The following is a 24,535-nucleotide window of genomic DNA, read 5'->3' as shown; positions in this document are numbered from 1 at the left end:
GGGTCCCCTGAGCCCTGCCAGAGGGGGAATTTCCCCCTCCTACACCTCAGCATGGTTTGGCGTTGGCTTAAGTCCACCCCCACAGGTGTGGGGGGAACAGTCCCTCCAGCCCAGGAACTAGCCAGTGCTGGGCATCAATCCACCCTGGGGGATCCCTCAGCCTCGGCAAGGGTTTACCCATGCCAGGCACGGTTCAGCACCAGCTAGACCCCAGGCTGGAGGGACTGTTCTCTCCTCTGCAACTGTGGGGGTGCAGTTAAGCTGTTGCCAGACCATGCAAAGAAGTGGGAGGAGGGAAACCCTCCCTCTGCACCAGTGGCAGGGCTCGGAGGACCCTTCCCAGGGTGGGGGAAATCCCTTGAGACATGGAGATCCAGGCTGGCCTGAGGCTGGAGGAGCTACTCCCCTACTTCCCACCTGCATGTCAGTGACTGGTGCAGGCCCGGGGTGGGGAAACCCTTGCACACCAGGAATCAGGGAGGGGACTGAGAAGGAGAAGTCTGTTGCCTTTCCCACCCTGTGGGGCTCAGAGGTATAAGCTTTGCTGCCTCAGCTCTGTGACAGCCCAGGGGCAGAGCCAGCCCTGCTCTGCTGGACCAGACAGCACAGGCCAAACCTAATTTGCCCACCCTGCAAGCGGGGGTTTGTAGAAGGAGAAAAGGGGGGGGAGGTGCAAAGCATCCTGGGATGCTGGACTGTGAGTTAACCTGATCTGGGAAGGGATCTGGAGCAGAAGCTTGATAGGCTGGTTAAACCTAAATCAGTGAAGTATGGTACTACAGCCATCCAGATGTATCTTAAACTGGTTTCAGCAATTTTGAAACCAGTTTGTGTGCACTGAACTTCTGTTCTGTTACAGGTTTAAACCAGTTTCTGATCCCATAAATAGGTTTATGTGTAACGTCTGTCCCTAGCCCTTAAGACTAGATTAAAGAAGCGCAGATCTAGCCATTAAATGTATTCCTTAGAGAAACTAACTGCTCAGCATGAAATAAATTCCAAACAGCAAATCTGAATGCAATGGTCTGTGAGCAGATACAGGCTGGAACTTGCATGTGTAAAATGTTTGTTATATAATGAACAACAGATGCCACAGTCCAAACTCCGCTGAGAGAGAAGTTGTATAAAGATGACAAGGACAGAATAACACATCGTTCTGGTTATATTTTCAGTTTACATTTTAGGAAAAAAAAGTTTATTCTCTCAATATGAGGCAATAACTACAGATAAAGTCCTGAATTACTATGGTGCTTACAAAACTCCCACAGGAGACTCAAACAATCAATGGAAGGCCCCGAAAGGCCAAATGCACTGCAAATGCTCAACTCAAAACTGCACAGAAAAACCTTCTGACCTGATACTTTTATTTTACACACAAAAATACTTCAAGTATAAAAGTAAATACTGTCCGGGGGGGATGATTATAGGCTGACCTCATGCATAAACTGAATTCAATTTTTATGTTTTTTGGAGGAAAATGATAGATATATAATCAAACCAATGCAGTAGATAATCAGTTATGAATAGTTTATCCAATTTTAGGTTTGGCCATAAAAGAACCTGTTCCAATAAAATGTGATGGGGAAATTTAAAAAGGAAGAACCAGATTTATCCAGATTTCTTAATTCTTGATACTAGACAGGAAAGCTCAGATTAGCAGTACTATTTGTTTTTTATTTCCATTTCAACTGGCATGAATATATCATAGTCACTTTAGTTAAACTTTGTATTAAAGATACATTTATGAATAGGGTAAAATAACTTAATATCCAATTTATAGATTTTTAATAAATTATACATTAAATTAATAGTACTTTGCAGGTCTCTTGGTTGCTCACAACAACATCTTAAAACTCATCCATTACACCATCTACTGACCAACTTTAAGCTATCATATGCAGCTTGTAGCAGGGTTACCAGGGAAGGAGGGGATACAGAAGGGGAATGGGGCTCAGCTATACTCTAGGGCAGTAGTTCTCAAACTTTTTGTTCATAGACCATTTAAAAATTGCTGAGGGTCTCGGCGGACCACTTAATAAACTTTCTGCTGTTCTACAAATCAAAGCACACAACTCATATTTTTATATCTGTAGTCTTACCTTCCTAATGAGATTGATGTGCCTGTTTTTTTGAGCAAAGTTCTGGGAAGTCAGGTGTAATGTCTGTCAGCTTTAGCCTTAGGTCACCTTTCTGTGGACCACCTGAACGGAGCTCCCCAGACCACAATTTGAGAACTTCTGCTCCAGGGGATGGCCGGCCCGCAAGTGAAAGAATTATGTTGATAAGGGTGTGGCCCACCTGGGAAAATTAAAAGACTCAGCATGAAGGAAGAGAGAGTTTGTGGTGCATTAGTGGCTTTCCTGTAGCCTGGTGAACAGGAAAATGCTCCTGCCTGAGGTTAGGAAGCTGGGGCTACTTGGTTGTGGTTTGTGTCGATTGTAGCTGCTTTCTATTTGGGTAGTTTTTGCCTTCATGAGAACAAAACCAGCTGGCAAGGCTGAAAAACTGGCCTAGAATGTAGCAGGCTGGCTTCATCCCTGATTAAGAAACCAGAGCCCAGCAGGGGTATGTTTACAATATTAAGTTTCCATCTACAAGCAATTTGTGAAGGGTTAATCCTAAAGTGTAACCCCAGTTTCTTTGCGTGCGTATGTTAGTCAATCTATATTTTCTCTGACTACCTGTCTTATATGCATACCAGCCCAGCCTCTGGCTTCTTTACTTTTCATTCGTTCCAGGAAGAGCACACACCAACTGCTGAAACTTCCTTAGCCTGACAAAGGGTTTTTGAACCCAAAAGCTTGCTTAATAATTGTTTTCCAACTATTTAAGTTGGTCTAATAAAAGATACCAGATTCACGCAAAGAACCTTGTCTGCCTATGTTAGTCAATGCATGAATAACATCTTGCAATTGTCTGCAGCTTGCAAGCCTTGCTGAGACAATCCTGACAAATTAGCTGACAGGCAGGAATTACCATTGTGTCTTTCAGTCAGGGAAAGTGAGACAGCACCAAGACATCAGGCTAAGGACTGAAGTTACACACAAACTGATTTAAGTCATCAGAAACTGGTTTAAACCTGTAACAGAACAGAAGTTCAGTGCCCATAAGGCAGTTTCAAAATGGCTGAAACTGGTTTAAGATAAACCTGGTTGAATGTAGTATCAGACTTAACTGGTTTATGAACCTTCTGTCCCAGACCTCTTCCTGGTTCAAGTTAAATCACAGCCCCCCAGCTTGCTTTGCAGCCCTGGGCTGTGCTGTCTGCTCCAAAGAACAAGACTTGCCATGCCCCTCTGCTCCCTAGCTGGAGCAGTGAGGAGTGGCAGATAAGGAGTGGGGGGAGGGAAAGCCTGAGATGTAGTCCAATCTACAGGGTAGGACTGCCCTCTCCAGGCAAACCCTGCCTGGGGCCTGGGGCCAAGGAGGGGAGTTAAACTCCCCTTCCCCCACTCAAATTTACTGCCAGTTGCAACTGTGGACCACAAATCCCAGAGGCACCTGGAAGCATGAAGAGGAACTGACAAGCAATCCTGCAGAATCCTGCTGCTTTGATTCTGGACTGCAAATCCCAGAGACCTTGGGGGCAACAGGAAGAGAAAGTGAACACAGAGCCAGAGAGCCTGTGCTATAGCGTCCTCCTAGCTTCTGACCTGAGCCACTGCAGGCATGTGGCTACATATCCTGAATCAAAGGTAAATGAGTATTCACTTCTAATTCAATTTAATCTGTGCAGTTTAGACTAACCTGCAAAGATTGAATTGATTCAGCCTCAGGCTTTTTGACTGTCTGTACCTAGCCCTTGAGGCTTCCTCAGGATCCCTGATGAACCTGGTGGTAAAACCAGGCACAGAATCCACACTCCCTGACCCTGGTCCACAACTCAGTATAGGTAGGTTTGGCTCCAGCTCTCATCAGTAGCATACCAACAGAGGGGCGGGAGGGGGCCATGGCCCTCAGGCACTGGCCTGGGGGAGATGAGACGCCAGCCAGAAATGCCGAGGCACCTCCTGCCTTTTGGGTGTGAACTACCATCCTGCCCGGTGCTTTGTGCCTTTCTTTGGCTGTTCTGGCTGGAAATTCTGACTGCTGCCCGTTCCCCCACAGCCAGTATACCGTGTCGCTAATTCCCCTGCAGAAGTGTTGTGGGGCGGGAGGCAGAGCCCCGCACCCTGCTCAGATTGTCCCTGGGGGGTGTAAATGCAACCATTGGCCCCTGGGTGCTAGGGACGCACAGTATGCCGCTGCCTCTCTCACTGATCCCATAGTTCTGCTTCTAGTCCTCTTTGAAAGCATGATGTGCACAACTGTGTGTGTATGTGTGTGTGTACGTGTATGTGTGTGTTTTAAAGCAAAGCAAACTTTTCAAAACTCAAAATAAAATGGGCTTAGTATAAAGCTGACAAAGGGGCTATGTTACATCTGGTTTTACCCATCTTTTGGTTCACTCACTAATAATCTTGCTTTGAATAACTAAATCTATTGCTATAACTTTGTACTTGTCATTATATTTAATAATTTAGTGAATATAGGGCCATTACTGTTCTCCATGTCTTGCCTTCAAGCCAGAGAAGCCAATAATGTTGCCAGGAGAGAAAAATCTGGCCCTCAGTATTTTGCCAAGTTAACGTATTTTAAATACTCTTATGTTACGGCATTTGCTGTATCAGACAAACAAGTTAATCTGCTTAGAGCCCTGTTTCCACTAGCTGTCTGAGTTTCTGTGTAATGAGCACCATGTTATGTATATGAGAACTCCTTACAGAAGCTGTTTTTCCTACATGTTTATGCTTGCTGTCAACAAACTTGCTCCATTATTTTGGGGACTCTATAATAGCCTCACAATTCTTATTCTTTTTTTACAGTTTCCCTCATCTAATAAGCACCTCAAGAAAAAATATAACATTGTTCTTACCTCCATTCTGCACAGGATCCAGTCACCCCAATGAACCAGGTATGGGAAAGAAAAGGAAAGGCTTGTCAGTGACACTGTATGTGTTCCTGTTGAATGCAAAATGTTTGAGGTATCTGCTAGAAAATGTTCTAAATTTTAGCAAAATATTGGTACTCATTTTTGTTTTTGCTCTGCTGTTTTGAGGTGTCAGTGTGCCTGGAGGCGATTTCTGGAAGGAGAAAGGCAACTTAGGGACAGGATGCCTTTGAAATTTTTGTGGAAGTGGATCATAATAGTGGCACTAGCAGTGGATATGAGAAGTAGGTCTGCAAAATCAATGGTTGAAATAGGAATTTATTCACTATGCGTGATTGTAAGGGATACCAGTATTGCCAGGAGCAGCAGCAGTATTAGTGGACAGCGGGCATGCTTTAGTTAATGCCCATTAAATCTATACCTCAATTATGACGTACTAAGAAAATGCACATTTGTCTTAATGTGCTAACTAGAGACCATGGTTTCTGAGTGATGCTTAATGTGCATTAGCCTCTTTTAATGCGCAATACCTAAATAGCATGTGGTTTTAGTGACACTTTAATGCTAATTAAAACGGTCGAACGTACACGAAAGCACACATGTAGATGCGCCCAGTATCTACTACAGTCATAGTGGGTGTGGAGTTAATGGACAGGAGTAGCAAATAAAGGAATCTTTCCGCCTCCTCTTCCCACTGCATGCCAGCATGTATGGCTGATAGAAGGAAGTCATCTATACCCGACAAATGAACTAACACAGGCCACTTGCACCACAGCAAGTCATGAACCATGGTCCAAACTGTGATTCTGGGTCACCATTGGATCCTTGGGCAAACTGGTTACATACTGTCCCTTATTCAGAGCTTACAGTGAACCTGCCATCAATTCATGTGTCAGCTTGTGAGAAGCTCTGGGTCTTCATGTCTTTTCTTACTGCCTAGGGAAGGATTTTCACCTTTTCCTATCCCCAAATAGGGAAGGAATCGATCTCAGCATCATCATTCCTGAGCCTCATTAAGCCAGAATGTCCAGTTTGTGAAACCCAGATCCAGTGTGGCTTAGCCAATAGTATTTAAGGAAAAAGCTGTTTCTCCTTTTCAGCCTAAAAAGCTTGCTTCCTCTTAGAAATTGATGTTTTGAGATTTTTGCATGTTCCATATAGGTTTGGGCACGTGGACAAACTACTGTGAGGTAAGATGGGGGAGAGCTTACAGCACATCAGGTGCTTCTTAGTAAGCCTGTTTGCATGATCTCACCCCGACCATGGTTGAGAGGTGAGCTCTTTTGTGCTTATGCCAATGAGAGACATTAATAATGTAATGTAAAGTGCCCAGATGGATGGGACAAGCAGCTCAGTGACCTGAAGCAGGAAGAGAGCTGCAATTTGCAAGCAATGACCATTTGATCTGGAAGTAAAATGAGCCTCCTTTGACCCTCTGTTAACTGTGGTGTTAAAAAACTGACATTTTCAATATTTCACCATTCAAACACAAGAGTAAAAGAGCATGAGGCTCTCAGGCTTGCACAATGCTAGGAGTAATAACTGGAGAAGGAAATAAAGGTATAACATTTTTTGCAAAAATATTAATAACGTTGACAATTTTTCGTGAAAATCTTTTGAAGAAAGGCCAATTTTCAAAGGAAAAGCTTACTCTTGGAACAAGCTTGTTTAACTCTGTTAAAGAAGGTGCTTAAGGGATATACATTGTATTTAGAAGAATTCTTCCACCTGTCTAGGCTACCAAAGGCACTGGGGCAATAAGTGAGAGATGAATAAAGCGGTAAGTCCAGCTCAGGGGTACAGGGAGTTATATCTCAGCATTCTCCTATATGATTCATCTTACAAATCTAGATGCAGCAATGTGGCATAGCCCTTTTGAGTTTTGTAAGATAACACAAAGGAGTTACAGGAGAGGTATAATATCTCTACCCAGGAAGTTTCTGCACTACACTAACTGGAGCCACAGCAGCCCTGGAGATTGAGGCCAGGAGAGGGTATGGTTACCCTTGGCACCCAAGAATTTGGTGCCACTCTGGTGCCCCACAGGTTTTCCAGTGTAACACAGGGAGATGTTAGTAGCACATTACAGCTATTTTCACTTAGCTGTTAGGTGATATTCATACTGTGTCATCACTGTTACTTCCTCCACATGGATGAGTTACAGAGTGCTTCTGGGGCACGGTGGCCAAAATGACAGCACATATGCAGGAAGTGACAGCTGCACTAGCCTCTGAAGTGTAATAATATATGAGGAAATAGCCTAGCAGAGGGTTGCACTTGTGGCCAAATTTATTCCACTGTAAATTATTATCAAGTAGAGCTGTTCAAGACCCTCCCCCACTGCTCCCCTTCCTGGTTGTAAGTAAACTGATGCTGAAATTGCAAGATGCTGAGTAAAAGTCTTTTCTGACCTCCCCCAACATACCTGACACGCTGATAGTCGCTGCTGCTTTTGCAGTGCCAAATGCTTTGCTGTGCTTGTTAGTGGCTATGCAAGTGAACAGGCCCGGCCTGGTGACATACACTTGCAGTCTGGAGTCGATTGCTCTGTCTTTTACACTTTCAACTATTGACCCTGCAGAAACCTAAAAGGTTTATTAAAAAAAATAAAACAGTGAAGTGTTGGGGGTTTAAAATAAATTTTAATTTTACAAAGTAAGATGGAGCAAATGGATTAAAGTGGAAGTGACTTAAAAATGGGATAGCCAGAAACAGGAGCTACAGTGTAATGACGCTTTCATATCAGCTGGTCTTACAGACAAACGTGAACTTTAATAACCCAGCCTGTCAAGTTCCTAGTGATTTAAGATATCTTTAGCAGGCTTCACTTTCAGCTGGAGGTGCTTGATACTTTCTAAAAAGGAGGCCCCATGTGTTAATGTAGATAGCACTACTGAGCCAGCACAGGCGAAAGGGTTTTCTGTTTCACACATCTTCACTAACTATTGATTAAGCTGCAGTTTCAAAGAGCTGTATTTGTATCTCAGCTGGTGTAACTGAGTTAAAAATATAGTTCAGGTTCATTCTCTGTTGGTGGTAATCCTGAAGTCTGAAAGAATAGATATTCTGACTTTGATATTCTGGGACTGATTGTTGCAGAGAGGGAGGGGAGGTCATTGTGGAATTCATTGAGTCCCAATAAATATGGCATATCCATTTTTACAGAATCACTTTTCAACATAGAACCATGCTATTAAGGTAACATTCAACAGATCAAACATGCTGGCTCCCATATTCTAAAGGGCTCGTGTATTTTCCTAGTCTGTGTTCCAAGAACTATGCAAGGCAGTTAAGATTTGGCAAGACTGTTTGCACATTTCAGAAATCTATGAGCACGTGAGCAAGGAACCATGTAACCTTACCAATCTGTGGTAATTTTACCCTCAGTCTCTTCCTGCTTGTAAACTGCATTGGCATTCATTGAAATAATATTATCTTAATGCAGTATTGCTTCTGCAGCACTGCTACAAAAAGCAGTAAAATGGCCATGATAGCAGACAAATATCAAAAATAAAAGAAGTGCAAGGCACTTGCTTTTAGACCCAAATAATACTACCTGAAAATGGGGATCTGGTCTTAGTTCAGTAAGATTGTTAAGGATGTGGCTAACTTTGAACAAAGCAATTGTCTCATTAAAGTCAACAGAATTCCCATGCTGAAAGTCAAGCACATGCTCTGTCAGGGTCTTTCTCTGCTATTTATGACAGAAATAGATCAGTAGGGTAAAGTGTATTATAGATTTAATTCCACTGCCTTCGCAGTTAATAAAAGCAATGGTACCAATCACTCCTAAATAGTCCAAAACCCTACAACATTTTCAGTTAACTGTGTTTAAAATCCTCCTTCAACTAAAATGTATCAACATCTTACCCAAAGTGAATTCATACATTCTTGAAAAATTCTTGCACATGTGTATTTATATAAGAAACACTTTCCACCAAAATGCAGCTAAGCTATCCTAGGGGTGAAATATAATGATTGTTAAATCACTGCACAGATGACTGATAAAGCAGTTTAGGCCAGGAAGTAAGGAATGCAACTTTAAATTGAAGCATAAAGTGTACAACTTACTGAGGGTAGCAAGTACTATGCAGCGGAATATATATTCATAACTCGTGGCTCTCAAAAGGTTAAGATACTTTGGATGTGTATTCAGAACAAATTTATTCTCACTGAACCTCTTAAATTTGCAAAATGATGATCTGGCAGGTACTGAGCACCCTGAACTCCTATTTTATTTAAGTCTTGAAAACGTCATTTTCCAGTCAGGATAGGAAAGCTATGGGTGAAAACCTGGTCCCACTGAAGTTAGTTGGAGTTTTGTTATTGGCTTCAATGGGGTCAGGATTTCACCTATTGTCTTACACTTGCACTTCTGTTCTTGGTCTGAAAATTAAACGGATCATAGAACCATAGAGAAGCAGGGCTGGAAGGCACCTCCAGAGGTCATCTCTGCCAACCCCTTGCCTGAGGCACGATAATCCCTATGTAAACCATCCCATACAAACCATCATTTAAATTCTATGTAAGACCGTCAACCCTGACACAGCACCAACCTAATACCCTAACCTGTCCCAGGTAAAGCAGGAGAACCATGATAGCAAATGTCCTGAGTCTATGAAATGTTGTCAATATATGCTCAAGAGATCCGAGGTAGAGGGCCACATCTCTGCTACAGAGGAAGGCAAAAAACCCAACAGCCTATATCAATCTGACCATAGGGTACGATTCCTTCCTGACTCAAAATATGGAGATTGGTCTGAACCTGAGTGGGGGGGCAAGACCCTCTAGCCAGGAACCTCCAGCACTGGTCCCAGCAGGAGCATTGGCACAACTGCAAAGCCCCCAGCCTTGACTATAGCCAACACCTAATCTGAGATCTTTAAAGGCTGAGGGTTTGGGCTCAGTAGGTATACTGGGGAAAGGTTCTGTTTGTTATGTTATCAGATCCTGTTCAAGCTTCTTTAAATTATGCATGTGTCTGAGATCTGCATGTCTGCATTAGACCATCATAATGTACCTTCTTTCAGCTAACATTTTGAATAAGAGTCACCGGTGTATACTCTGGACATTTGGTGATACTCCAGTGACACAAAGCAACCATAGACCCATCTGAACTGACTGGTTAAAACAGGTGTCTGACTCATCAATATGGCTGGTGCATCTGGGCCTTAATATTGTCCACCATATTATTTTAAAATAAAGTAAAAATGAACCAAACTTAATTTGACATTCATTGTTACATTGTTTCAAGACATGCGGTGCCCATCTGTTTTTGGGAAGTGTTGACTAAGGATTAATGGCTCTTAGTTTCTGGTCAATAAATATGTGCACAAAGAACGACTCTAAGAAGAGACTGATCACAAGAAGCAGCAAGGAGGAATTCTCCAAGACTGGAATCAGACTGAAAGGAGAGAACTAGGTTCATGTGGAAAAGTTATGATATATTTGAAGTAGCTACTGCCAATGGCAGGAATCCTTTTCAGCATCAGTTACAGCTACAGCTCAATGTCAGGTAGGTTTCTATTAGCAGGAATCAGTTCTGGTTCAAAGGGTGTTATAATGCCCAGAGGTAGTTCTGATCAATTATTTCTTTTAGGAAAGGTCAGGAAGCAGTTTTATAAAAACATTTAGATCCCACAGTCACCCAAGCCTATTGGAATTTAGTTGTGTTACAAAGTACCCAGTTTGGCTGGAACCTGTACCCAGCTCTGAAGCCATCCAACAGCAAGAAGAATAGTGCATATTGCTATCATCAGTTATTATCTGTATGCCTAGAAAACCTTCATGGATCAAGAACTCACTGAGCTAGAAGATGCACAATTATGGGACCAGAAAGCATCCCAGCATCTACATTTTCAAAGTAACTTCGCTTGGAAGAGAGTACACTGCGTTTTGAATTTTCTCTCCTCTTCCACACCCGCACTCCACTTCTATGTTTGTTTATTGTTAAATAATTAATTGAAGAATTTTTCTTCCAGATGCCATTTCTCTGGATGAAACATTGTAATCATTGTCACTGGTACAGAGAAGGAATTTTCTCTGGGGCTAAACCCAGGCCTCCTGATGGAGTTCATCCAGATTTTGTAACATCTGGGCTGACTGGGCTTTAATAAATTGCTTCCTTGGAAGCCTTCTTTTGCATTTCATAGTCCATCATTCTGATCATAATCTGTAAGCGTGGAGCACAAAAGTCAGTTGAGTTTTGCCAGTGTCTTGTGACCTGAAATATTTCCCTCTCTCTCCTCCTGTAGCCTTATTTTCCTTTCTGTTCAATCAGAGCTCAGGAGTCTCATTCAAGCCTGGGATCTTCTGTGGAATTTTACTCAGGCTGATTGCCCTCAGAAAGGAAATCTGAGAATGGTGAGTCATGATTGTTCCTTCTTAGCCTGGATCACACAATGAAAAATGGCTTGGCCTGCCACGTCAAGTTGATAGAACTTGCAGGGACAGGGGAATGTGCTACAGCTGAAAATAATTCAATGGCTAGTTTGAACTCAAGTCCTCTTTGCGTGAAAATGATCTCTTCCTGGCTTGGATAGTTGCAAACAATATGAGCATTACATACTGTCATTTGTATGATGAAAAATAACATGAGGAAGCCTTATGCAGCTCTTAAAAATGGCAAATACCCATATTTTAGATCTTCCAAGTTGGCTGTCAGTTTTTCTTCTGGGAACCTGAGACTCTCTTCATTAAATTTGATTCCTTTTACTTTTGAAATAAAGTCCAAAGGACTTTTTTCCAGTAGGGTGTTTTGACCATTAAAGTCCCATTCCAGAATGTAGCAAAGGTGACACATCTCCACATCTTTACATTTAACTTAAAAAACCTTGCAGGAAAATAGAGGGCTATCACCTGAGCCCATAATGCCTGGAAATGGCTAATGAGTAGAAACTGAATTGGAACAGTATTTTTATTTGGGTGGAGAGGACAACTGCTGCTTAAATGAACTTTCACCTTTCTGTTCCAGCGCAGTTTAGGAATGACAGTGCTTTCATTCTCTTTAAACTTCAGGACAATTACATGTCAGCATTCAGAAACTCTAGCAACACAGACACTGCAGGGAGGACATCCTCAAATTACTCACTGTTGCTTGTTTGTGAGTCAGTCTTTAAATACATATGCTTGATTCCACCTGTTTCCTGGTTTAACTTTAGCAAAGGCAGGCACTCATTAAACAAAGGTCTCCTTACCATATTTAAAACTATGTGGTCTGGAAGGCAATCCTCGTAGGACTGATTTTTGCCTTGCAGACATAGATACCACAGGCAGATCTGAGCTAGAGTCCCAAAAAAACCAATGTCAATTAAAAGAAAAGATTTAAAATCTGAAGATCCACCCTTGGGTGGTTGGGTGGGAAACCAAGTGTACTGACGACACATGTTCCTCTGATGGACTGGCATAAGTTTTGTACTGATTGGATCTGTACAGAATGGCTAAGTACAGACAGTCAAAAAGCCTGAGTCTGAATTCATTCAACCTTCACAGGTTAGTTTAAGGTGCATAGATTGGACTGATAAGCAAGTGAGCCCACATTCACTTTTGATTCTGGAAATGCAGCCACATGCCTGCAGTGGCCCAGGCCAGAAGCTGTGGAGCACTAGAGTACGCCTCCCTGCTTGGCTGGAGCAGACAGCTTGGGTCAAGGCTAGTCCACCCATCCTGGGATACTGGAGGATTATGAGTTAACTTGAATCTGGAGGGGATCTGGGACGAAAGTTCAACAAACGGATTTAACCTAAATCAGTTAAGTCTGATAGTACATCCATCCAGGTTTATCTTAAACTGGTTTGGGCCACTTTGAAAGTGGTTTATGTACACTGAACTTCTGTTGTGTTACAGATTTGAACCAGTTTCTGATCACTTATAGTAGTTTGTGTGTAATTTCTCTCCCTGGCCAATAAGTTCTGTACAAGTCATTTGGATCTAGGATCTGGATTCCCAAATGAAAAGAATGCCTAGTATGCTGTTTGACCACTTGTATTCAGGAACTTGTGCACACGCGGTCCTGAGAAAATACCCACATGACAGAGGTCAGCGACCTCCAGTATGCATACCAGGGCATGGCATAGGAGGTCATTTTGCTCAGCATGCCACAGCCTGCTTCGGGTCTACACAGCTTCCACCAGCCATGAATCCCTGGCTGCTCACAGGTGGGGAGGCTGCAATCCCTGCTACAAACAGCCTGGGCTCCATGGTAGGCAGCAGCTGCCCAGAGCACAGGCTGGATGTGGCAGGCACTGGGATTTGGAGCCCTACCCCAATTCCATGACCAGTGGCAGCTGCATGCTCACTTCAGGGTATACACCGAAGAAGGAGCCAAATGGTGGCATGTCTGCAGGCAGGTGGGCAGTATGGAGCTGGAGGAGCTGGGCATCCACAGTGAGTCTGGTGTGTAGCTACATTGCCTTGGGCACATGGCCCACAGAGCTGGACATGCCACATGCCATCATATTGAGGCTGCTGGGGTTGCAGTGCAGGTAAGCAGGGCAGGGCGGGAGTGGTGCTACAGCTGGAGCAGCCTGGGATCCCCTCCATGGGAGGCAGAGGCAGCCGCGGGCACTGCCTCCTGCAAGCTGCAGCCCCAGCAGAGGGACCAGCCACCCTCAACAGCCCACCTGGGCAGGCTTCGGATGTGCTGTCTCTATGCTTTGAGGCTTGTTCTTGTCACATGTGCATCCCGGGAGGTGCACCCAGGTCAGGGCAGTGGTGCTATGGAACATCAGGCCACAGGGGGCAAGGGTGGGGTGGGCAGAAGCTCCAAGTCAGTTGAGGTTGGTTGGCTGCCCCACGCCTCTTCCCTGCTGTATGCCTTGAGGCACATGTGCAGGTGCCATCACCACAGAACCCGAGCTGCTCGCAACAGGCAGTGGGCAGTCTGCAAACAGCTGCACCAGGGTCCGGAGCCCTGGCCCAGTTCCATTGCCAGCATTGACTGAACATGTGCCTTGGTGCACAGTGGGGAGAAGGGGCTGGGGGCAGTACAGCCCTGGCTCCTTTCCCATCATGCTCCCCAAGGCATGCATGCAGCCACTGCTGGCAGTGAGCTGGGCTGGGGTTCCAGAGCCCGGTGCAGGCTCTGGGAGGCTCACGGCTACCTGCTGTGAGCAGCCCATGCTCTGTGGTAGGTGGCAGGGGCTTGCTCAGAGCCTGGGCTGCTTGCAGCAGGCAGCCACAAGGCTGCAAGCAGTTGCACCTGGGTCCAGAGTCCCTGCCTGGCTCATTGCTGGCGGTGGTTACACACATGCCTTGGGAAGCACAGCGGAAAAGGGGCCAGGACTGCACTGCTATAACAAGGATCGGGCTCCTCGTGGCTCCTCCACCATCTGCCCCTGGCACGCCAACATCTTCAAAGTCCAGGATGAAGGGGTTTTTGGCACTTTGCCCAAAAATGTTGCCAACATAGAACATACTACCAACTTCTTTCCCATTGGCAACCAACTTATTACCTCTGTTACCACTTCCCCAGAAGAGCAGGAATGCTATCAAACCTTGTAGGCAGTTACAGGGTGCTCATCACCAACAGTGTCAGCAACCAGAAAGATGTACGTTCCCCCTGCCAAACAGTATTTAACCTAGCTATAAAAAACAGTTGTGCAATATTGTCTAAAACTTTAATGCAGAAAGAGTATGACTTTCAACGAAACAGAAGCTAGGCCACCTAATGGATATAGCATAGCCCCAAGTCCAGATACCGAGAAAAAAAGAGAAGAGAAAGAAAAAAAAATCCTTCTCCTTCCCTGCATAGTGTTCCCCTGAAGATCTTCTACCTCTTACCGCTGCTACCAAAGATAAAATAAAAAGAATTGTAAGTGTGTGAGGAAAAAGCCACTCAAGTACCAACTCAAGGACTCCAGACATTAAAAGAGGAATCCACACAACACCCAAGTGAAGCAGGTAACATTGTATGAGTATTATCCTCATTTTAGAGAAGGGAAAGGGAGATGCAGGGAGGTTAAAAGATTTCCCTAAGGTTGAACAGTAAGTCATTTAATAAGACAAGAATAGAACCCACGGCTCCTGGCACCCAGCCTTTTGTTTGAGGTGGTAGGCTGCTTCCGCTTGGTACTAGACTTTATTAGACCATACGTAAGTGCATAAAGGAGACACTTACAGCTTTTCCATTTTCGAGCCATGTGACAGTGGGAATTGGAATGCCTGTAGCTGTGCACTGCAGAGTCACCACAGACCCAAAGGTGACATTGTGGGATTCGGGAGCCTTCAGGATTCTGGCATAAACTGTTAAGAAGACAAAGGTACTAGTTAAGTGACTATTTAAAGCTAAGACTCAGACACTGTTCTGACATGCATGTGTTTCCTCTTCAATAAATCTTGAAATAGGTAATAGTCCCAGCTCTACAGTAAATAAAAACATAACACAGATGCTCTAGTGAAGGAGATGAAGATCCTGGGGACAAAGTCTCTAAGAGGCAAGAAGGTACCGTATATGGTGAGCATTAAAGGCCAAATTTTGCTTTCCGACTTTTGTGCACAACTCCAATTGACTTCAGTGGAGAGCACAGAGTGCAGCAAACAGATGGCAGCATTTGATGCAGTGAGATAATGAATGCATAGAACTAAAGTAGGACAATTTGACAATAATTACATGGCAAACTATGATATCCATGCTGAATGACCTCACCTCCTGTCTATGAAGGGTGAAACCTATTGTAAGCAGTCACGCAAGAGACCTGCAGAAATCATTCAAATGCCATTAACAATATAGGACCAAGGGAGGAGTCTCTGTTCTGTTTCTAATTCTACTACATCCTTTTTGAGAAGTAAGGATCAGAACTCAACACAGTACGCAAGATATAGGTGCACCATGGTTTTATATAATGGTATGATGATATTCACCATTTTGTTTTCAGTTCCCTTCTCAATGAACACTTTATTGTCTTTTTCGGTTGCTTCTGCACACTGTACTGTTTTAAAGAACTATCTACATTGACTCAAAGGTCCCTTTTCTGAAGTATAATGGCTAGTCAGAACCCAACGTCGTGTATGTACAATTCAAATTATTTTCCCCCCAGTGTATTACCTTGCACTTGTTGACACTGAAGTTCATCTGCCACTTGTTTGCCCACTCACTTAATGTGCTCAGATCTTTCTGCAGCTTCTCTCCCATCAGCTTAGCACTTGACCACCCAGAATAACATGGCACCATCTGCAAACTTGGAGATTTCACTGTGAATCCCCATTTCCAATGAAAATGTGGAACAAAATAGGGCCCAGCACAGCTCCTTCTGGGAGGCCACTTTTGACCTGCCTCCAGCTTGAAAAATGACTATTGAGTCCTACTGTTTGCTTCCCCTTCTTAACTATCTCTCAAGCCACAAAAGAACCTTCCCTCCAATCCTGTGGCAGTGCAGTTTTTTTAAAAGCCTTTGGTGAGGGACCTTGTTGAATGCTTTTTGAAAGTCCATATATATTACGTCAATTGGGTCCCCCTTGTCCACATGCTTATTGACACCCTCAAAGAACTCCAGCAGGCTAGTGAACCCAAAAAGGGTTTGATATATATTTATTCAGTTTACCCACTTCATTTGCCCACTTTATTTATCCAGTTTATTCTGGGTTTGATGAGTGTGTATTCAGTGTCTCACACAGCGTATCTCCAACTGGGGCCTCTGAGAACTACCCCAGCAGCTGCTTACCTATATACATACATAAAAGATATATGTATATACACACACACAGAATTTTCAAAGGGCTTACCTTCCATTTAGGCAAACAGCCTCATTATCAACATCATAACAAATAATGTATAATGTTAGCTACCTCTCAGTACACAATGGACACACCATCACTAGATGAAGTGCAGAGTATCCAGGAAAGTCACAGACCTATTAGGTTAGGGAAACTAGCTTGCATCTCCTTTTCAGTCCTGATGTAAATGGGAATGCTCCCACTTTGTCAAGTCATGAATGTGTTTTGTCTTCTGTATTGGTGTTGAAATTTGCACATCCTGTCCCCATGCTCTGTCTGATCTATAGTTAAATGCAGGACTACAGTCTCCAAGGGTGTGTCTACACATGCAAATGCTGCAAGGTGGGTTTACTCTAGAGTTAATTCCTCTACAGTAAAAGCACCCTGGGCAAGCGTATACACGTACGGTGAGGTGGAAGCAGAATGTCTGAAACAGGGCAGACTTCCCCATGCAGCCTGGGCTGGCCAGGAATTGTCCTGGTCAGGGGATGGTCCCAGCCAGCTCCAGGCTGGGTGGGGAACTCTGCCTGTGCAGAGTTCCTCAGTTGCAGAGTGGGGGCTGGGAGCTCCCTGCTGCAGGGGCAGGGGGACATTGTCCTTGCTCGGGCTCTGGTGTCAGAGCCCACCCCAGCAGCAGGCAGCTTCTGGGGCAGGGAGCAATCTCCCACCCCAGCTGCCCAACTGACCGGGAGCAAATTTACTCCTGGTCAGCTACCTACACATGCTGTACTGAGTTTACAATTGGCTTAAGGATTATGACCTCCAAGTGGAGACCCCACACTGTAAGTAATAGGATCTGCATTAAAATTTGCCAAACTGGAGGTGCTAAAGAAGCTGTCTCCTAAGTCATAGATTTCATGGACCTTAGGGCTGGAAGGGACATTGCGAGATCATTGGCTCCAGCCCCCTGCCTGAGGGGCAGAAAGTCAGCTGGGGTCAGATGACCCCAGCAAGATAAGCATCCACATGCTTCTTGAATGTGTCCAGAGTAGCTGCTTTCATCACTTCTTGGGGGGTGGGGGGTCTATTCCAGACTCTGGAGACTCGGACAGTAAAGAAGTTCTTCCTCATGTCCAGTCGAAAACGGTCTTCCAGCCGTTTGTGACCGTTGGACCTTGTCTTCTCTTGTTATTTAATAAAACAGAAAAAACTGAATTCCTTACTCATATTAATGAGAAATTAAATCTGTCCAGCCACAGATCAAGTCAGCACACCAAGCTTTGTTCCCAAACTCCCTAATAAATGCACTTTTACTTTATATGTTTCAGGCATGTTGGTTATAGCCAAGTTGGTCTGAGGACATAAGCAGACAAGGTTCTTTGGGTAAATGTGATATCTTTTATTAGACCAGCTAAATGGTTGGAAAATTTGTTCTTTACAAGCTTTCAGGCACAAATACCATTTAGGCATAGAGGGAGTCTGCTATTGTTGGTGTACTCTCTTAGGTGAAATAGAAGCTTAAGCCAATGTGCAAAATGCAGGTCAGTGAAACTTTTGACCAGTGGTAAAATGTAGCTGGTAAAATGTAGAGTGCTTACCTTAGGTTACCAAATGGCAGGTAGGTTGTAATATGCCATAAATCCAACATCAATATTTAGTCTATGATTTTTTTGTATCCAGTAGATTTATGAAGTAAAGTTTATAGGCTTGTCTACTAAAGATGTTTTGTAAATTCCCTTTGAGGATTAGACTTGAGAGATTGGAGAGAGAGTGATTGTCTTGTGAGAAGTGCCCGCCCCTACCTCCCCCACCCCAGTAATTGGAAACTTTTGTCTTTAATAGATTTTTGACATGCATTCCTTCTGGTACGCAGTTGTTCGGTTTTTGCTGTGCAGTTTCCATCAGGGCCTTTAGTGCACTGGATGAGATATATTACATTTCTGGAGGTGCAGGTATAAGATCCAGGAATAAGAGTGGTAGAGATGTGTTGGCAGGTTTTACATTTCTTCCCTGGAACTTATATGGAAAATCCTTGAACAGTTGTGACCCATACTAGAAGAAGATCCAGTTCTTAAAGAGATCTTTCCAGAACCACCCATCCTAGCCTTTAAACAGGCACTCAACTTCAACAACCTCATCAGTAGAAACAAACTTCTTATGGCCTCAAGCACACCAAATAGATCCAAACCATGCTGGGACAGAAATATAAAACCTGCCAAGACATCTCCACCACTGCCACAATAACTATATCCCACAACAGAACCATCACCATATACACTTACAATCCATGCCACTAAATACAGTCCCCTAGGTTCCCATCAGCCACATTCACTGAATCGGTCTGAAGAATTTAAACTGAGCAGGGTGAGGAGAGTCAGTGAGACTTGGTGTTCAATTTTGAGGGATGTGGGCAGAGGATAGGTCATATATAAACTCTTCATTTATTAACCATTCTCAGTATTATCATTGGATCACTGCATGTGTTTCTTTGTAAATGTAAAGTGAATGCACATTTATTAAGAAGCATAAAAGGTCACCCCCCCACATATATATGACCTTCCCTTCCCCTGCCACTGTGTTTGTGTGTGCAAAAACACACATACATATACACACAGTTTGTATATATTGGGTGTATATATATCTATATACATGCATGTAAATGAAAGCTATAATGAGGAACATACTCATTTCTGTGAAATTGGGCAATGTCCACAAAATCCAGCAAAAAGAATAAAAACTTACTAAAAATAAAATGCTGGCTCTCCAGTGGGATCCAGCAGTCCTCGTAGCCACTGCAGCCCAGCCACAAGGCTGGCCGGGGGGAAGGAGGAAGGGGGCTGCTAGCGCAAAAGGGATAGCCAAGATAGTTGCCCCTCACTGCTGACTGGCCTGCTGTGTGGTCCTGCCCCTCTCCACCAATCAGTGGTGAATTGCGGGGCCACATGACAGACAGCTCTCTCAAGCAATCAGCAGTGAGGGGTTGGGTCATCGAGGCCTGTTAGCCCATTGGAGGTGTGGGGAGCACTGCCGCAATAACCCCATGAAAATGGCAACTGGCCCCACAATCTGCCCATGAAGTCGGCCACCTGCCTCCTCAATTTGGGTAGATCTCTAGCTATAACAACTTTACCTTATGCCATTTCAAATTATTCCGTGTGAAATCCCAATAATTCTCCAAATATCATGTCTGAAAAATACATACATATATTGCATTGACACACTTTGTTCTGACTAGCACACTGAATTGAATACAGAGATTCATGCCACGACCCAGACCAATCATGAGATTGGTTTTGACAAGAGAGCCACAGTCTCCATAGTTAACATGATGGAAATGGATCCCATCTTAGAAAACAATTTGATTTTTTATGAAGCCTGATTTATGATTCTTCTCACAAAGATACACTCTGATCATGTATGGATCATGAAAATCTATATGGAATTTTCTCAGCCTTTGTATATAAAACACAACCCACTGATCACCATTGATATGTATACTTTTTCCACTCCGTTGCATAGTCGATGAGTACTCATTCAATGCAGTGAAATCCATTATTGCAACTTTGTACTTCATGGTTCTAATTCTTAATGTTTATTTATATTGCAATAGTCACAAGCAATAGCAAAACACCATTACCAAAAATGAGGTGAGATGCCACCACTTCTTCCTACTGCCTTTCTCACTCACTTTTGATTATGCTCCCTGGAAATGGGCTGGAAATTAGGTAGGTACATGTGCACAGCAAAGTAAAAAGTCAGTCAGAAAGATGGGTAGAATCACTGTATGGTTATTAAAAAAAAGCATATAGTTATTATCCATTAATAATATTATGAATGGTCAACAACATTGTGCAGTTTCATTTACTGTCAAATTGCTGAGTAAAAGCTAAGTGTTTCCAACTCATTATTGTATCATGAGTCTTCTAATATTTTGTATTGTTCCAAAAGTTCCGTCTCCTGGAGATAAGTGAATATGTGAATCTCTCAGTTTTCTTTTATATAAAGGAAAGGACATTTCTATCATCAAGACTATAGGGAAAAATTTGAAAGTGTGACTCAAGTGCATCATAAATGCCTCCAAAATGAGAAGACAATTTGACATCAACTCAAAACATAATATTTTTATTAAAATCCCACAGTGTCAAAACCAATCTCATGATTGGGATGGGGCTCTTGACTCACGATTTTTTATTTGTAAAGGCATGATTTTTTCATTGTAAATCTTATTAAAAAGAGAGACAAGCACAGTATCAGTGTCCAGAAGACATCTTTTCAGAATATCAGCCACAGTGTCTAATATCACAGCCTGGTTTTTCTTAGCAGGTACCAGCCTTGCAAAGTGTAACCTTATTCTAATTTGAGCTTCAACTTTTATATAGAGTTGGCCAGACAGAATCAGTGGAGTGACTTGCTGAATGTTAAAAGTACTGATTGGCAAAGGACATTCTTAGCTGTACAATGCAAATATGTATAGCTATAATAACCAGGAGTAAAATGAAAATAGCTTATATCCTGTGTTACTATATAAAACCTGTGTAGTGGGCAAGTACTCATTTCTATATAGAGAGCAAATCCCAGATTCAAGGACATGCAAAGATAAGGTGTTCAAGTTACTTTCCCAAGGAAATGAACACAGCAATTCTTTCATGCCAATGCTATTCCACATGTACGTGTGTTTTTGGAAAGGCAGACCCCTGTGAACACTAGCTTTTCTAAAATATAGAGACACACTAATGACAGCAAAGTAGAGGATCAGACTGTAACTGGATAATGATTACCTGTGTGAAACTAGGGACAGGTGTATATCTCCTGAGTCTAGGACCAACTCCCTTCGTTTGCCCCACAAGATGCTAACCATTTCAAAACAGGAAAGGGAGAAAGATGAAGTGGAATATTTGCCTCATCTTACCCTTTCCATGGTAGCTGGCAGAGCAAACTACACACAGTTCTCTGTATGACTGCAAAATCTGGGAGGACTGGCACAAAGGTTTCCTAAGGCAGGGTGACTTTTCTTCATGCTACATAATTGCCATGGTCAAGCTATCAGCAGTTTTTTACCTGTTAAAACTTCAGGTGTGCTGTGTCTGTAACTCCCATCTTACCTGCATGAGACTCTGCCAAACCAGGAAATGGGCGTTGGACTAGATGACCTCCTGAGGTCCCTTCCAACCCTAATTTTCTATGTTCTTATGAAACACAAGTGTGGGACTATCCAGAGCTGTTAAAGAAAATATTGGTTAAGCATGAATTATTTAAAAATTAAGAGGTTTGGAAGGATAAATGGAATCAGTCAGCCTCTTATTAGTGTGGGTTAGAAGGAAATTTGTCTTGGGAAGGAGATTATTCTATAATGGAGCAGTTTCTTGCACCTTCCTCTGAAGCATCTGGCACTGGCCACTGCTAGTGGCACAATACTGGCCTAGGTGGATCATATGATCCTGCGCCTGGGTCTAAACTGTCTGCAAGTTGCCATATTACGTACAGCTGCACATGTGACACTTCTCAAAGGTGAGCCAAGGTCACTGAATTCCTCCTCATAGACCCCCCAGTCAATAGCAGTAACTGTGGAAGGAAATGCAAACCTATTCCCAGCAGTAGTAAAGAGACTCAGGGGGAAGTAGAAACACCTGGGGATCCTGGGGAACCTAGTAGGGACTATGGCATAGGAGGGAGTCAGGGGGTCTTTCGAGAAGAGAGTCTAGAAGATAGTTGTTGGTGACGGTGTATGTTGTATTGGGTGAAAGGAGATCCCAGGGAGGAGAGAGGAGATCCTTGGGAAGCTTAGTTGAAGGGGCAGATATTGAAAGGCAGAGGTAGCCTGGGGTCTGTAAAGTTGTTGAGCATATGTACAACTGTCCTTTATTTTGTCTTGCTTGTTGGCGTCCCCTGTGCTCACCCCACATTACACTTCCCTTCCAGCCTACATCTCCCCAATCTCTCCTGCTCCTGGTTGCACCCTGCAGCTCCTGGCTCTTTCCTTTGGGTTCCACATTAGCCTGGTGCTGACACAAGGGTAGAGAGGAGGACAGTCACTGGGCTGGGAGCTGTGAAAGCAGTTGTCTAACCACACATAGCTGAATGCAGCTGGGTTACAGGCAGGCACGACAGGGCTGCCAAATGCGTGTGTCGTGCAAGATGCCTCTGATGCCTGGCAGGCTTCATAGCCCATCGCTTAACTATTAAAGAACTTCCAGGTTCCATTGTGACTATTATAGAGCTCAATTTCTGAGGTAGCCACTGTGGAACAACATCATGTCGTACAGTGCCTGTTTTACAGGAAAACTGAGGCATAGTTATGGGGTTAACTAGTGTGGCCTCAGGAAGTATTTGACTGTAGATCTGTAAGATCCTAACAAGCTGGCTTCTGTCTTATGCTTTGTGCCATCTTTTGTCATACTATATCATCACTCATTTCATTTCTTTCCTTGATCAGCAGTTGGTAGCAAGAAGAGGAATTCTGCCATTCAAACAGGATTTTCTTCCTTTTTTTATACTGCTTTTATTGCACAAGCATGCAAGCAGCTAGAAAGATACGAAGCAAGAGGAAATATTGACCAGAGCCTAAGGTTATAATGAAAAGCTATAGCTATGAAGTATGAAAATGTGATCTTTCAAAAAATAATCAGAGGGGCTTTCTTCTGGGTCATGTGTCACATGATTGTAGGGGAGGGGGCATGAAGAACTCAGAGCAACGACTGCCATGAAAAGAACAGATATTTTCAAATTAGCTATTTGAAATTGTATTATCATGTTTGGATTTCTTTTCCCCTGTAAAACCCAGATTTCTGTAATAGGGAACAGCACGAAACTAGTAAAAAAAATGTAAAACTGAATGGGTTTAATGCATTTTAACCATAAAGCAGCATGAAACCAAAGCTCCATGTACTCTAGACAACAACGAAAGTGCCCGCTACTGGGGAAAAAAACAGAGAAGGAACTAGAGCAGTGATTCTTTACCAAGATATTGCAAGATCCTTCTAAGAGTTTCATACAATATTAGCACTGTTTGGTGTGCAAATAGCTACACACAATTCACAAATCAACCCAGAGATTTCAAATAGGAATCCATAGTGTCAAAGGCATCTTACCTAGTGCGGTCTTTCTGGGGCCTTTGCAACAGAAAGAATTGCCCTATTATTTTTCCATGATCAAAAAATGAGTGAAAGCTAAGAGCTGTTTTCTGAGGGATGCTTGGGGTCTAACAAGGGGTTACCTGAGTCTAAAAAGGTTGAGGGCAAAAATCCTTTTTTTCAGTCCCAATTGCATCTCATTTTCAAAATGTGGTTATTTCAGCTAGTTGGTTCAAAGTAAACTTTTCATTTGGTTTCATCTCCATCCCCAGCTCCCGCCCCTAGGTACAGACATTCCTGATCTCTGTGTGTAAATGAGGCTTATGCTACCTGGCTTGCCAGTGTGAAGATGCCAGCTCTGGTGATTTAGTCATGCAATACTGATTTCTTTTAAAGTTTGGCTTATGGATTATTCTGCTTATGTAAAAATCCCATTTACTAAAAGGGTAAATTTCTGGCCCTTGTGGTTGTACAGTGAAGCTTCAACATAAGACCTTACATCACTATATATTTTTTTTTTAATGTAACGATTTTTGACTGCATGAAGCTGTCCATACATCAGCTGTGCTCTAGATCTGTGCTTCCTCAGATCAAGTATGTCAACAGCTCTAATTGCTCACTGCTCTTTCCCAGCCATGTTGGGAATAAAGCAAACAGTTCGTGCTTGTTTGTTCATGCTCTGAATTTTTTGTTTTTTCTGCGGCATGGTCTGTTACTTTGTAATTAGGGTCACAGGCACATCCCTAGTGCATCCAGGGCCTCTACACAGAAACATCACCATGGTGACTGCTACAGGTGTTTACTAAATAGACCAGGGCCTCAGTTACGCCCATGCAACCCTGAAGTCAGTCCTCTGTGCTGCTGAAACTGAGGGTTGGATCTG

The 24,535-nt window shown here is 43.3% G+C and overlaps 1 protein-coding gene across 1 annotated transcript in view; it reads right to left on the bottom strand.

Moving 5' to 3' along the window:
* Positions 1 to 24,535, bottom strand: part of MUSK (muscle associated receptor tyrosine kinase) — an 85,703-nt gene that overhangs the window by 33,277 nt on the left and 27,891 nt on the right. Inside the window, exons 6-8 of the mRNA XM_019555385.1 lie at positions 15,048 to 15,172; positions 7,356 to 7,515; positions 4,916 to 4,922 (exon numbers count right to left, since the gene is read on the bottom strand). Of these exons, the coding sequence (XP_019410930.1) occupies positions 4,916 to 4,922; positions 7,356 to 7,515; positions 15,048 to 15,172 (292 nt within the window). The remainder of the gene's footprint in view (positions 1 to 4,915; positions 4,923 to 7,355; positions 7,516 to 15,047; positions 15,173 to 24,535) is intronic.

This window comes from Crocodylus porosus, unplaced genomic scaffold, assembly GCF_001723895.1.
Source record: "Crocodylus porosus isolate Cpor-Errol unplaced genomic scaffold, CroPor_comp1, whole genome shotgun sequence".
Classification (NCBI taxonomy): Eukaryota; Metazoa; Chordata; order Crocodylia; family Crocodylidae; genus Crocodylus; species Crocodylus porosus.
The sequence above is the reverse complement of the archived record's forward strand: the minus strand, read 5'-3'. Positions and strand labels throughout refer to the sequence as shown.